The 16,162-nt window shown below is 30.1% G+C and overlaps 1 protein-coding gene and 1 pseudogene across 1 annotated transcript; both read left to right on the top strand.

Annotated features, from left to right (window-relative positions):
* The first annotated feature begins 4,168 nt into the window (after positions 1 to 4,168).
* Positions 4,169 to 6,351, top strand: LOC110727751 (annotated as a pseudogene).
* A 4,456-nt stretch (positions 6,352 to 10,807) lies between these two features.
* LOC110727843 (glutathione S-transferase-like) lies at positions 10,808 to 12,392 on the top strand. The gene is made up of 3 exons (XM_021907418.1): positions 10,808 to 11,064; positions 11,554 to 11,602; positions 11,785 to 12,392. The coding sequence occupies exons 1-3, from the start codon at positions 10,918 to 10,920 to the stop codon at positions 12,231 to 12,233; spliced, it is 645 nt and encodes a 214-aa protein (XP_021763110.1). The 5' UTR covers positions 10,808 to 10,917; the 3' UTR covers positions 12,234 to 12,392.
* The last annotated feature ends 3,770 nt before the right edge of the window (positions 12,393 to 16,162 follow it).

Consider the following 16,162-nt stretch of genomic DNA (forward strand, 5'->3'; position numbering starts at 1 on the left):
CAGCTCTTAATATCCTTCTCTCATTAAATATTCATTTCAACTAAGTTCAGCTTCAATCAGTTCAGCTTAGTTCAGTAAATATGAACAGGTCCTAAGTTATTTGCAATGTTTCAACTTTACACTATTTACCAACTATGCTTGATTATCTTTAATGTTTCACATTTATCTCAAAATAGTTACGTGAGATCTAGTTTATACTGATCAAATATAAACTTTTTACCGATATTTAAAGTTCTGATGGTTGAAATTATGCATTAGTAAGTGATAGCAAAATAACATTACAACTACGTCGGTGGCCTGGTGGGTTCATACAGAAACTGATCGTTAAAGACTTGCAGTGTTTAGACCAAAAAATCAGCACACCTCTATTACCATTTCCTAGGTCACCGCTGAATGTGTAGACTATAGATTCCCTGGGTTTCTTGTGGTTGTTACCCTGTATTTTTTTTTTGGTCTAATATTGCATGGGGTATTATTCCTAATTTATTTTTATTGAACTTTGTTTATTTTTAATTAAATTTTATTAAATTCTATATTTTTTTTAATTTTGTATATAATTCTCACTGAAGTTAGCTTATTTTTACATAACAATTTGTGAAATATGGAGTAATATTCTGTTAGATTTTAACCTATTTAGACTAATTTTACTCAACCAATCACATATTTGTAGGACAAAAATATAATTTTGATGTTGCTACATGTGAACGGCAAAGTTGTAAGTAGAGCATAATTATCTAATTATTTGCATTGCTTAGGATACTTGCAGTTGATTGTCAGTTTCAGAGAGTTAGGCTCAGAATCTGATCATCTTGTTTAGGGGACCACTTATACTGTACCAATTGCTAACCATGGAATTCAATCTCATTTCGAGCTATACACATAATTTAACATATTCTTTAATTCATTACAATTTTCAAAAACAATTTTATCAAATCATGAAATCATCTATTCAATAATGTATGGTTTGTCTGAAAACAAATTGTATATACTAGATAGTTTTTCAAAGGATAATGAATTAACCTAAAGAGTCTTTCCAGTTATGTACCTGCTCCAATAGATTCCTTATAACCTAATTAACATCAACAAGCAAGAGATATAATGCAAATATTCTCCAAATTTTCTTGTAGAATAAGAATAATACAAGTATATAATATCATACTAATATTTGTATTTTTAAATGTAGTTTTTAGACTCCAACTACTGCATTTCTTGAGATGCTCCAACCTGAATTTAATAAATATAATGGCCCAATTAATTAAGTCATAATAACCCTACAAAGTGGCCATTTCTAACGGGTAACATTGACCCAATCATATTGATAAATGTGTAAAAGGATCCTCCATTCTTTTATTCGGATCTAGTACATAATACAGACAGATTTGAAGATTGTTCACTGAAATTTGTGTTATGACTTGACCTGATCATACGTACTACTCATGCATTTTAAACTATATAAAGAAATTTTCCTTTTTCCTAATACTACCTTCGTTAACTATTATTTGCAACAAAAGAATATTATATATCTCACGAATAATACCCCTTTGTTACAAATAATAGTTAACGGAGGAGGTAGTATATATATGAAGAAATTTTTAAAATTTTAATGCCAAGAAAATAAAATTTTAACCAAAAATGTATTTCCTCTGTTTCTTTTTAGTTGACAAGTTTTTTTAGTCATGTTTGTCAATGCACAAATTTAACCCTTAATATATTTACTTATCGATAAGAAAAAAATATAAAAAGTTGATATTGTGAATAAACTATACATCGTCACGAATCTAACAAGATTCCACATGACTATATTTTTCATTACGTATAAATCACAAAACACGGTCAAAGACAAGTGTGTGAATAATGCTAAAGTCAAATTGTGTCAACTAAAAAAGACGGAGCGAGATAGTAGATTATATTAAAAATAAAGTAATAAGAAAGGTCAAATTATATAGACTTTGAATCCATTATATCTATATTATGTGGATTACAAGCCCTAAGCAATCTTATTGTTTAAAATTTATATGGATTAAGGAAACCTAATCAATGTGGGTGATCCATTAATTATCTAAGAAAGACTATTTGGCGAAATTTTGACAGCTAACGTGGTATTTAATTGCCATTATTTTTCAATATTTCAGTAGTATAGGACCACCTCTATTTGAATTAATATTTCATATGTTTTTTGGTAGGTAAGATAAAAGTTTTTATTAGGATAAATCTCATGTCGTGTAAAATCGACCCGTATTAGTGGGCTATACACTTGGGAAGTGAGAGGTAAGGTACAGGGATCCGCCCGTCTCACTCTCTCAGAGTGTTTTTAATGGGGATTGAATCACTAATTTTAAAAAGGTAGACCAAAACTTAACTTAGTTACCGTGTTATATTTAAAAAAAATTGCTTCATCTTATTTAGATCACCTTTTCATTGAGCATTCATTATAATTTCTTCACATAATGTATACAAAATTCGATCTTTCATTTACATATGCCTAACATGTAGGCAAATCTAATTTCGGTCATAGCTTGTTTTCTTCCTAGCTAGTATCTAAATACATGTTTATTCTTTATACTTTTATAGTCATCTACATCAAATTAGTAGACATTATATTGTGCACCACAAACTTAATCACATGGTAATTTTAATTTCATTGAATTCATCCATTAATAAATAATTATTGTATAAATGTGAGGGCAGTTGGACCGAATCTAGGTATAATTATTGTAGGGTGGTAGTTCTAGAAGTTTAGTTTATTCTTCATCTCTAGACTCTAGGCGGTAGGCAGTGCATAGAGAACATTGACTGATTGATTGATTGTGTGCAATCGAATTATTGTGCATTTTCAAAGATACTCATTTTGTAACTTTGACTTTGACTTTGACCATATCCTTCCTTAGTCAACAATAAGTGCCTAATAAGTTTGAATGTGGTGAAAATGTGAAACCTGCAATCCCATATCCCCAATACATTTATGTCAAATTCTTTTAGGGTTGATTCATATGAAACCTACTTGCTTAATCTTCAATCGTGTAAGTAGTCTTCTCTAAATTATATAGACAGACATTTTAACGTATATTCAAAGTCATTTCTAGTGTTACAGAAAGTCATCCTGTAATTACATAAAGTAAGACAATCTGAAAGATATATCGAATCATTATTATTTGATGAAAGTGTTGTTAGGTGCAAAAGAGTACGTAGCTTTTTATTTATTTGTCATAACTACTACTCCTTTTGGTAGAAATATTGCTCCTTTTGGAAGCAATACTAGCCACTCCTTCCTAGCAAATTCCAAGGACCAATTGCAAACAAAGATAATCAACAAAAATATAGCGAGAACAACCCAAAAATAAGTAATAATAAGAACAATACATGAAAGTGACAAAATGATGAAAGTCTCAAAAAGAAATTATACGGAATCATCAAATAATTTCATTAATAATAACTGTACTCTTTTATCAAGTGAATTGTGAATACCATCAAACCATTTTTAGTTAATTGGATACTCAAACTAGTATATTACCAAATTGAATCAATACCACATACTTACACCGTCATTCATAATTATATGTAGTGTACTAAATTAATTAAGCATTATACCCTTCTAACAGTCAGACCCTATGTTTGAATTATTGTTGCTAAGGTGTGCAATCTACCAACCTAAACAAGGTTTATTATTATCTTTTTAAAGGAGCGCTAGGTTATTCGGGATTTTTCTAATTGAAAACAATTATTTATATGTACGGTGCTTGTTCTGTGTGGCTGGCTACATCGTGTGGATGAGGTTATTATTAAGGGTTTACTTAGTCAATTAAGGGTTACTTATTCAAGGGTCACTCAGTCGGTTAGCGCGTTTTTTGTGTGAAAGTAACCCCTGGCTGACCGAGTAACACCTGAATAAGTAGCCCCCTTAACGAGTAACCCCTAACTGACTGAACAGTAACCCCATAACAAGTAACCTCGACCGCATATAAAAATTTACATTGTTTATAAAAATAAAGCACTATATTAATGCGTACAACATAATTATAATGTATTCCTGATTTGATTTTCTACGATATTATTCTCATCATCAATACGTACGTACTTTACCAACTAAATTAATTGACATTCACGATTCTAATTATAACTCTTATAAGTAACTCTTTACTAGTATATACACACAATCAAAACCATAAATACTACTACATACCATTATAGTCTTTCACTTTCTTATACACTCTCTTACTCTCTCTTCTCTCTTTGGCAATAATAATGGGTGTGAAGGTGTATGGGCTCCCAATATCAACATGCACAGCTACAGTTTTGACTTGTTTGCATGAAAAAGAAGTTGAATTTGAGCTTTCTTCCTGTTGATCTCTTTGTTGCTGAGCATAAACAACCTCCTTTCCTCTCTAAAAATGTAAATCTTTCTTCATCTACATCTTTTATATTTACATATTTATATGTATATCATAAATTTTCTATATATTGATATTTTTTAGTTTTTATTTACTAGCATTATAAGTATCTATAAATAATGTTAAGTTCATTATTACTATTATAAAAAAGTTTAGTATTTTTATTTGAAATAACTTTTTAATTTGTGTTTATACACTTTATTTGCAGCCATTTGGGCAGATCCCAGTACTTGAAGATGATGATCTTATTTTGTTCGGTAAGTTTTACAAATAAAGTACTCCATTTTAGATAATAAATTGTTTTGAAATTATGAAAATTATTTATCTAAATATGCTCTTTCTCAAGAGTCAAGACATTAGTAATTTAATCAAGTTCTTTTCATATTCAATTAAATATTTAGATTTATTCGTAGCAAAGAAATTATGTTTATTTAAATGTAGCAAAGAAATTATGTTTATTCAATTTTTACACACTCTCTATAATCGTATAGAATGGTATGTCTATAGTAAATGTTTAGTATTTTGTTTTGGAAGTAGTGAAACAAAATGTTAAATACTTGTGTAATAACAAAAGGTTTTGGATTGAACATTTATCAATCCTTACAATAATCAATTATTGCTAACATTTCATAATAATCGTAACATTTTATGTACCATAAAATAATTAGAGGAGTCAACTAGTTTCCACATAAGTGAGTATTAATTAATTGATAATCTTTATTCAATCTCTATTCATACGTGAGTATTGGCTTTAGTTTTCATTTCTTATACAATACTATGTACGAATACAAAGAAGTTTCTTAATTAACTTAAAAAAAAAACACAATTAGTGATATAAGAAGAAGAAATGGTTTGATAACCCACTATAGATGATACTAATCCATTCATAACTACTAGTTAATATGTGTAATAGGACATTGAGAACACATAGATAGACTTTTCAATTTCATTGCTTTTGTTTCTCTAGGTTTTTATATTTGAGTATACGTTGTAAAACATGATTAATTAAGTCCCTTTTCACTATATATTTTCAAGTAATTCATGAAAAATAAGTTATAATAGTTAAGTTCATATCATAATTTAGAAAAAATAAGTTTTGATAAAGGTTAATAAAAGGTTACATAAGTTCAAAATACAACTGAATTAAGTAACTAATAAGATCTAATAAACTTATATAAGTTAGACAATTAGTTTATACACCCTAAACGTTTAATATTTCTACTTTTAATTTATTAGCTACTTTTATTTTCATTGATCTATCCTTAATCTGAATCCCAACTCCTTGTTTCCATTGTCACATCCTAGAATCTCGAGCAATCTCATCATACATAGCAGAGAAATACAAGGACAACGCAACAACAGATCTCCTACGACAAGGAGACCTAAAAGAAGCAGCAATAGTTAAAGTATGGATGGAAGTTGAAGCACATCAATACAGCCCCTCAATTCAACCCATCATTTACCAATACTTTGTGGCTCCAATTCAAGGCAAAACTCCTGATCAAACAATCATCGACGAAAATCTTGATAAACTTGGTAAACTACTTGACATCTACGACGAAAGGCTAAGGACTACCAAGTACTTAGCCGGGGATTACTACACCTTAGCTGATCTTCATCATCTTCCTTACACACATTATTTCATGACTACTCCTTATGCTACTTTAATTGATAGTCGCCCTAATGTTAAGGCTTGGTGGGAGGATATTTCTTCTAGACCGGCTTTTAAGAAAGTTTCTGAAAATATGAAATATGGGGAGAAATAAATTAGTTATAATACAATGTTTGGGGATAATTTAATTATTGCTATGAACAATTTATTTATACTTGTTTGAGTGAGTAATGTTGAGATGATCCAATGATTGTTGATTTGTTGCAAAATTTTATTTAAAAATGTAACCTTTTTCATAGATAGTTTATAGTTTAATGTTATTATTAATTACTTGTATTTGTCTTTGGTGGTTTAAATAAAATTTTATACCTACATACATTGCATTGGTTGAATGATTTTTTATACCATAGTTTAGTTTTTCACTGTGAAAATTCTATAGTGGTTGTTTGAAATATGACTATCATAATATTTTAATGATTATGTAGTTCATAATTAACGTATTTTTATCCAACTAATTAATTATATTACTCTATTTTTGCTATAAAATATAATTATCAATAGTTTTTTAATTTATTAAATTTTTAGTTTTATTTATGTAATTTTTACTCTTATGTTTATAGTTTCTCGAAAAATATTTATTTTATATTGGATTAAAATTTTAAAAAATTATATTTGCACTATAGAAATTAGAATACTAATTGTGTCCAATTTATAGTGTGAAAAATGGATCGCTCATATTGTTTATCATTAAAATAATAAAGGTAGTTATATTTCAAACGACCGCTGTAGAAACATCCTTTTCACTGGGGTATGACCCGGGCTTTGGCTCTTGTGGAATAATTTAATTTTTATATATTAGACGCTTTAAAAGACTTATTAATAACGTGGGTAAATTAGAATACAATGACAACAATAATTTATTTTGGATTTTTTTTTGTTTTTATTCTACAATTTCTAATACATAAATGTATTTATTTATAAATTTGGATTAATAGAGCATGAATTAATTTTAGCTGAGATGGTAATACATTCGGTTTTGGGAGATATTGTTATATATACCCGGGTGTATATAACAAATTCTATTATTTTTGTTATAGAGTATAAATTTGTATGCATTTTTAATTAAGATCGTTGGATGAAGATGTGATATGATGCTAAAGGTTGATGAATGATAATGTGGCATTATGTTAAACTGGTGAAAAAGGATACACGTTGCATATATACAATTTATGAAAACTTTTTAATGTATAGTATTGATATTTTATTAGTATTGTTAACCTTTGATGTACCCATTTGCTTTTTTAGGATTTTAAACATGCCTCTATACAGCTATATTCATCATCAATATATTTGTTTCTGTGTAATAAATTTTTTTCAAGGTGACAAATTACGGTGAAAGAGATAATTAATTAATAGAATGGCTTGTTTGCTTTATTATTTTACTAGTTTTGTGTCCCGTGCGATGCCCGGGTTGTTTATGAAGTCGATTTAAATCTATACAACGTGGCGCGACACTCAAATTTTATTTTATTGAAAATAAAAACTCTAAATTAACAATTTTATCCTAAAATTCTATCCAAATTTGATTCATAGAATTCTAAACTAACTTTTTTATCTTATGAAGTTTATTTAAATCTATCCAACGTGGCGCGACACTTGGCGAAAAGTTAGAATGCGTAGTGTCGCAGCCTCGTGACCTGACTAAAAGTTTAGCTTTATATATTAGTTACTAGTTTTGTGCCCCGTGCGATGCCCGGGTTGTTTATTGAATTATAAAATAAATTTTTAATCTTTATACGATTTGCTAGATTATGAAGTATATTATTTTAACCGATTAGTATATATTATAAAGGTATGTTTTACGCTTTGAACTATTTCCTTTGCCCAAAAAATATTATGATACAAAAAATAATTTATTAATTTTTAAGAATTATAATCTAATGATTTTTTTAATAAAATTATAATTGAATTTGTACATTTGAAATATTTGTATTTTATCGAAAATAAAACTAATTTTATCCTAAAATTATATCCAAATAGAATTCTAAATTAACTTTTTTTTTTATTTTATGAGGTCTATTTAAATATATCCAACGTGGCGCGACACTTGGCAAAAAGTTAGAACGCCAAATGTCGCAACCTCGTGACCTGACTAAAAGTTTAGCTTATATATTAGTTATATGATTCATCAACAGGTAGAAGTATATATATATACAAAACCTCCGCTCATAAGATAGGAACCAATCTTCCTACAAGATAAACTAGTCTAACAATAAATATTATAGAATTATTCTCTAAATAATAATAATATATTAACATAAAATAAACCTAAATATATTATTCTCTTAATGATACCTATATATCACACATATATATTTTCCATATCTCATATCTCTAACAAAAGGTTACGTTTGGAGGCTACATATTGCAACGATTTTAACAAGTCCCTATCTTATTCCATTGCATGTAATTGGTGAATAATTGTGGTAGACTTTACACTCTTTAACCATTAGTACATTAAACAGGTACATCATTCAAAAATGAAGGGAATACATCTTATACCATACTTCAATTTGTATCAAACTACCAAACTGTGACACAGTGGGATTGTATTTCATTTCAATATTGCACAAGATTGCAATTCAATTTTGACATTGCGTTTCAGTTAATAATTCAAAGAAAATCATAAGCAAATATGGAGTATTAAAGATGATAGAATACATTAATGCAAATTAAATCCAATAACATCTCATTCGATTATTTTTATTATTAGTATTTTTTATCATAAGGATTAGTGTACAAATAACATCCTTACATCTAAGAAGAAGATGAGGTGAACTAAATGCAGCTTAAGCACATTTAAACTTTGTGCTAAATTTGAGCTTAGTGTCGTTTAGTTAACGTGGGCTAATTTATTGAGTTGGGCTTGGCTTAAGTGAAGAAAATACTTATTTTAATAATGGGTCATAGGATATGGGCCAATTAAGAAGATTGGGTAGTTGGGGTAAATGTTTTTTTTTTTCTTTTTTTCCCAACTCATTATCAAAGTTAGACAATGAAGCAATTTGAGTAGTTAATAATCAATTTTGTTATTGTTGTTGTTGTTGTTATCCAGCCAAAATCTCTCACAAGTCAACCTAGTTTGGGTTAGCAAGCTATGTTACTTCTTTAGGAGTGGGAGCGAAGAGTAGGAGAATTTCTACCATAAAGTTTCTCTAATGAAGTTTGATCCCACAGAGTTTGATCCCAGAGATGCAATTAAACTTTTCCCGACCAAGACTTGTTTGGTATAATCAAACTTTAATTGGGTGATATGATTAAGGTGTTTCTTCTATCTACTCAACTTGATTTCAAAAGGTGTTTCTGGTTAACATAAAAACAATTGTGATAACATACAAATTACCATGCACTGAACCCGATCAAAGACTGGAAATTTAAAATTCAAATACTGAATACCAGATCGATTTTTAATGGGTTTTGGACTGGATCAATTTAAAGTATTTTGATTATTATTCTATACTTTTTAATAGTTTTTACTATAATATGAAATAAAAAGAAATATATATATATATATATATATATATATATATATATATATATATATATATATATATATATATATATTATATATATATATATATGTATATGTATATATATATGATTATTTAATATTTTTTTGAACATCTAAAATGAAATAACTCATATTATAAAAATATTTGTAGCATATTAAACGTAAAACTTAAACATCATAAAGGTTTTATTGATAATTGTTTAGAAAAATAAAAAGAACAACCTATTTGATTCAAGACCGATTTTTAAGAGTTTTAGACCAGACCTGGCCGAAGATCTTTTTTAAAATCCAAACCGATCGATTTGGCCAATCCACATTCGACCGGGGCACATCGCCGACCCCCATTCGCTTCCCTCCCGACAATTTCAAGCACTCTTCGACTCTCGACCTAGAGACCGGACAACCGATTTCTTTGGTCTAGTCCGATCAGGTCTAGCCCGAATCGATTTTCGAACACCTTTATTTAGTAGTCTAACCCACTACTACTTTTTTTTTTTCTTTGCTCATCTTATTTCTTATTTTTCAATAAAATATATTAATAATCTCATTATTTTTTTTCTTATAATTTTCTAATGCCCCGACTACCCACATACATCTTTTTATATTCAAGTACTATGTAAATTATTTCGGCTAAAACTATAAGCCTATTAAACTGTAATATTAAAAAAAAAACGAAGGGAGTAAGAAAATTGTCATGATTCACAATAAAAGCAAATATGATCTGAACAAAAAAAATCTACAAATTCAATCCTACTTATTGGAGTTATGGACAAAATAAACTCGTTCAAACTATTTACCATTATAAAAGATCAATGAAACATAAATTCGATTTGATAAATCTACTAATTTTAATGACATAGAATAAAAACCTACTTCTTATTTTTTTTTTTTTTTTTTTTTTTTTTTTTTTTTTTTTGACTGAATGAATAAAAACCTACTGGAATACTAAGTATATAGTTTAAACTATAAAACATTAACCATCAATAGGAAGGGAAAGCTATTGTCAAAAAAAAAAAAAAAAAAAAAAAGGAAAAGGAGGGGAAATAAACCTTTTTTTTTTTTCCCCTCACTTGGATTAATTCAAAAGTCAACGAAAATGAACGTAGTCAAGATGTGCACTCCCCTAGTTTGTTCCTTGTCATTCATGTATCGATCGACTTACACATTCAACAAAAAGCTATATTAAACAATTGTGGAATCTATTTAATTAGTGACTTGCATGTCCTATAAATTCAACCTTGAATTCTAGCATTTCTTAGCAACCCTCTATCATCATCTCCTTCATTTGTTGTCTCAATTATATCTATCTTCTTAATTTCTCTATCTTTCCTTTAACTACTTTAGCCATGGGGATCAAGATTCATGGAAGCCCTTTCTCCGGCGCCACCCTTCGTGTCGTGGCTGCTGCTAATGAAAAGGAACTTGATTTTGAATTTGTTCACGTCGACATGAGTGTTGGTGCTCACAAGCAACAACCTTTTGTCGCGCTTAATGTAAGTTTATCACTTAACATCATTTGTTAATTGTTAACTTGTACTACTCTTTTTGATTAGTCTTGTTATTGTTTTGGTTATTTAAGTTTCAATTTCGAAATCATTTTCTAACATCTTGGTGATAAAAATACGTAGATCATCTCATTAATAGATATAATTATAAACTTGAGATTGAGAATGATTTGACCTATGGAAATTTCCTAATCATTGGAATTATATAATTGTTTGTTATTAGTTAAATCATTTCTTGGATTAGAGGACACAATAGTTGACAATGATTGTTTCATTCATTGATCAATAATTGACCATAATGTATTGTAGTCAAATATATGTTGATATAGTTGAACTTTATGGGTCAACGTACATTTTGATCAAATATTCACCTCAAAAGTAGATTACGACCGGGTGCTATATATTGATAATCATTCTAGTGATTCTAAGTTAATTATGTAAAATTCCTAATTTATTTATCTTACCATATAATTTCAGCCATTTGGTCAAGTACCAGCTTTTGAAGATGACGATCTCCAGCTTTTTGGTAAGTCAACTCGTGTATCTATCTAATAAGGCCTTGTTCAGTTCACTTAATCTCGTTAATAAGAGATCATTTTTTATTTGCATCAATACCAATAATCAATAACTATCAATAATATACATTATTCAATACTCATATTGATAAATAGGAACATTTCTAATGAGAATTGTTTTCATATCAAACAGAATCAAGAGCAATTACAAAATACATAGCATACACCTATGGAAGCAACGGCACTGCATTGGTATGTGAGGACATGAAGCAAAAGGCGACTCAAGCCGTATGGATGGAGGTTGAGGCTCACCAATTCGACCCACCAGCCAGCAAACTGATGTGGGAGCTTGTGTTCAAGGGCATGTTTGGCATGGAAATTGACACGGCTATAGTCGAGGAGAACGAGGCTAAGTTGGCTAAGGTCCTTGATGTTTATGAGGCTCATTTAGGTCAGTCCAAGTACATGTGTTGTGACACTTTCTCCTTGGCTGATCTTCATCACTTGCCTCAACTTCATTTTCTAATGGGCACCCAAGTTAAGAAGATTTTCGACGAACGCCCTCATGTGAGTGCTTGGTGCACTGATATCTTGGCTAGGCCAGCTTGGGTTAAGACAGTAGCCTTGCAAAACCAAGCTTAAGCAACCTTAAGGACAAGAATCAAGCCAGCATTTTATGTTTGTTACCTTATTTGTTTGTTTGTATTGTTTTGATTTTATAATTGTTCGTTTTGAATTTCTGTATTCCAACTTTATCATTTTAATTAATAAGAGTACTAATTGCCTGAGTGTTGCTATATACTTTCATTGTTCCAAATTAATTAGTTTCAAACTCAAAAAGTTTGTTTTGATCTTAAATTTAAATTCTCACCATGTATAGAAAAAAAAAAAGAAAAAAAAAATTACCTATGAGATTAAGAGATTTGTGTCCTTAGTTGGCAATTGCTTTTTGGTAATGCAGGTGAATTGCTAAAAACTAAAGATGATTGTGTTAGTTAATTTTGACCAACTGATTGTATTCAAACATAGGTCACAATAATATGTTTAACTATCGTCAACTTCTAAGTATTGAAAATAGCACGGCTAACCCCAAATCCTAATCCTTCCTAGGAGAAGGCCAGGCTAAGCTAAGCTACATGGTTCGTCCTCCTATGAATGAGGCAATGTGGAGTCCTTTTATTATTATTATTGATTATTTTCTAAAAGTATCAACCAAGGTTTTATTATGGATTGTGTTAAATGAGTTGGCTAACTATTACTCCCCCCGTTTTTAAATACTTGCTCTTTTTTTTTGAAGCAAACGATAGAGCGATTTTAGTTGCTCTATTTCTCCATGCGCGGAGTTTTAGGAAAAATTGGAGAAAGTAATAAAATATGGAGATAGTGAGATTGGTAGAAGAATAAAAAATTGTAAAAAGCAAAAATAGTAGAGAGAATTGAGGAGAGAAAATATAAAATTAATAAAATATGATTTATATTGGGTCCACTACTTGAGAGAAATGAATTACATATTGTAAAAGATTTTCAAATAAGGAAATGGAGCAAGTATTTAAAAACGGCCGCAAAAGAAAAGTGAAGCAAGTATTCAAACACGGACTGAGTATATAAGGGCTCGTTTGGCATCACTTTGGCTTTCTGTTTTTTGTTTTTTAAAACCATATGATATACGTCATATAATGAATAAAAAAATAGTCAAACCTATTAAAATCATGATAATTTTGAAAACTGACAATAGAAATAGAAAAGGAGAAACACCTTTTTCTTATTTCCTGTTTTTGGTTTTTTGTAAAAAAAAAAAAAAAAAAAAAAAAAAAAAAAAAAAAAAAAAAAAAAAAACTGAACTGAAAACTAAAAATGATGCTAAACAAGCCTTATAATTGTTTGGTAATAATTGATTTTTAAATTAAAGTTGTTTGCATATGCAAAATGGCAAAAAGGACATTGACTTATTTTATTGTTGTAGCATAGAGTTTTGGGTTAACTATATTGTCATTCCACTTTATACTACGAATTAGAATACTTGAATAAGATGATGAAAGGCTAATCCAAGCTTCTTATTGAAAACGTGCTTATTTTGTGCAATTAACGTTTCGAATCACCTACCTTAGATTACCTTAGATATTGCAGTGGTCAATTAGCTAATATTAGTCGAATAAGTTAATGTTGCCCAACTTGCCCCAATAAGCTCTCCAACCAATACCCTCCCATATTTTTATTGAAGGTGATACTCCATAATATAATTGTTATTAATATTTTACTTGAATAATGCCTCCAGCCCATGAAAGATTCATCTTTTAGTGGACAAAGTTAATCAAGCCATTTATCCAACAACTTTAATTAGATTAATCAACAAATATTTAAGGTTGCATATTATTCCCGTAAAAAGAAAGGTTGCAAATTATTGTATTTGTATTCAGCTCGAGTCTTCCTTCTACTTCACTTCTTCCTCATCCTTCCTTCTCAACATAACAATGGTAAAATTTTTACCAAGATCTTAGACAACAACCTAACACCTAAACATGGGCATCGTGTCGTGCCTGCTTCCCGGAGGGCCGTGACAATTTTTTGCACACCCCAACCCACGGCACGGCACGACCCACGTGCCTGGCCGTGCCGAGCTTGTCAGCGAGCCGCCTCAATTTTTGATTCTTTTTTAAAATATATATATATAAACAAATCGATTAATTAAAAGTCATACGACATCTACAATAGAGATTTGACGTTAACAAATACATAAGATTTTGAATCAAATAGAATTTTCCTTCATAAAAACTATGATCGTCGAGTAGATCTTGCACCGCGAAGCATCTCCCGCTTATATAACTGAAAATTACAGCCTTGTTGGAGAGACAATCTAACGATCCTTTGTAGCTGTGAGGATGTTTTCCTTCGGATTCATCTGTTCGTATTCGAAAACTTGATAACTTTTTCACCAACGAAATAATTTCACGACAATCCATTAGATCTGCTACCATGGATTCAAAACTAAGAAATTTCTCCCTCGAAAAGAGGAGATAAACCTTGTCTTTCGAAGGAGGTCGAAAAACCCTTGTCTTTCGAAGGAGATTGGAAACCCTTTCTTTCGAGGGAGAAAAGTTCCTCCCTGTAGACACCCAAATGTGTCTCCCCAAAACCAAACCTAGTGATGAATACCTTTCATGTCATTTGATTATCGAACAAACCGAAAGTGTGAAAAGTCTAGTGATGATGATGTTTTTATTAAAATATCTCTTCTTTCTGTTTTTGAAAATATTTCTTTTCTTACCTTATTTATGAAAAACGTGCATTCCAGTTTAGTTTGATCCATGATAAGGGTCCAATAATAGCAATTAGTATTATGTGCACCATGGTGCACCTAGAAATAGGTGCACCAGGCCCAATCTATGCCCAATAGAGAAAGCCCAGATGAAAAAAGGCCACATGGAGTTCAATTTTTTTTTTTTTTTTAAACTAGTTGTTCCTCCTTTCTATCCGCCATATTTATCTTTATTTCATTTTAAAAAATTTCTCTCTCCTCTCATAAATAAAAAATCTACTTCAATTATTTCTTTTTGTATTTTCTATCTCCTCTTACCAATTTTCTCTCTCCTCTCATAAATTAAAAATCTTCTTCAATTATTTCTTTTTGCATTTTTTGTCTCCTATCACCAATTTTCTCTTTCTAAAATTGCAATCCACCATGGCGAAAGACGAAAAACACACGAAAACATCACTCAAAAAATGAACAAATTATAAAATTGAAACAATATTCTACTGTATAATTGTCTTTTTGATTTTTTTCCTTAATTTTTTTATTTTTTTTTTAGAAAATCAAAATTAAATTATCTACTCCTATTGAAGAGGATGAAGATCAAAATCAAAATTAAATTAGCTACCTGAAAGGCTGAAACTTCATATCAAACACAAGAAGCAAAAGAAAAGCCCCTAAAAACTTCTTATAAGACATTAGAAGCAACAAAAAAGCCCCAAAAAACTTCTGATAACATAAAAACCTCTGAACCCCTTTATATAAACTTCTGAACCCCAATTACAAACCACTGAACACCCTACAAAAACCTTTGAACCCCTTACAAAAACTTCTGAACCCCAACTACAAATCATTGAACCCCCAACAAAAACCTTTGAACCCCCTACAAAAACTTTTGAATCCGAACCACAAACCACTAAACACCCTACACAAACCTCTGAACCCCCTACAAAAACTTCGAAACCCTAATCACAAACCAATGAACTCCCTACAAAAACTTCCGAACCCCCTACAAAAACTTCTGAACACCAACCACAAACCACTGAACACCATACAAAAACCTCTGACCCCCCCTATAAAAACTTCTGAACCCCAACCACAAATCACTGAACACCCTACAAAAACCTCTGATGATCCCCCTACAAAATTTTTTGAACCCCAACCACAAACCACTGAACACCCTACAAAAACCTCTGAACCCCCCTACATAAATTTCTGAACCCCAGCCACAAACCACTAAACACCCCACATAAACCTCTGAACCCCCAACAAAAACTTATGAACCCCAACCACAAACTACTAAACACCCTACAAAAACCTCTGT

This window comes from Chenopodium quinoa, unplaced genomic scaffold, assembly GCF_001683475.1.
Source record: "Chenopodium quinoa cultivar QQ74 unplaced genomic scaffold, ASM168347v1, whole genome shotgun sequence".
Lineage (NCBI taxonomy): Eukaryota > Viridiplantae > Streptophyta > Magnoliopsida > Caryophyllales > Amaranthaceae > Chenopodium > Chenopodium quinoa.

Excerpts from the sequence above, each read along its gene's own strand:
- LOC110727843 (XM_021907418.1), top strand. The coding sequence starts at position 10,918 with ATGGGGATCAAGATTCATGGAAGCCCTTTCTCCGGCGCCACCCTTCGT. Across the intron at positions 11,065-11,553 it reads AACCTTTTGTCGCGCTTAAT|CCATTTGGTCAAGTACCAGC; the intron begins GTAAGTTTATCA and ends ATATAATTTCAG. Across the intron at positions 11,603-11,784 it reads TGACGATCTCCAGCTTTTTG|AATCAAGAGCAATTACAAAA; the intron begins GTAAGTCAACTC and ends CATATCAAACAG.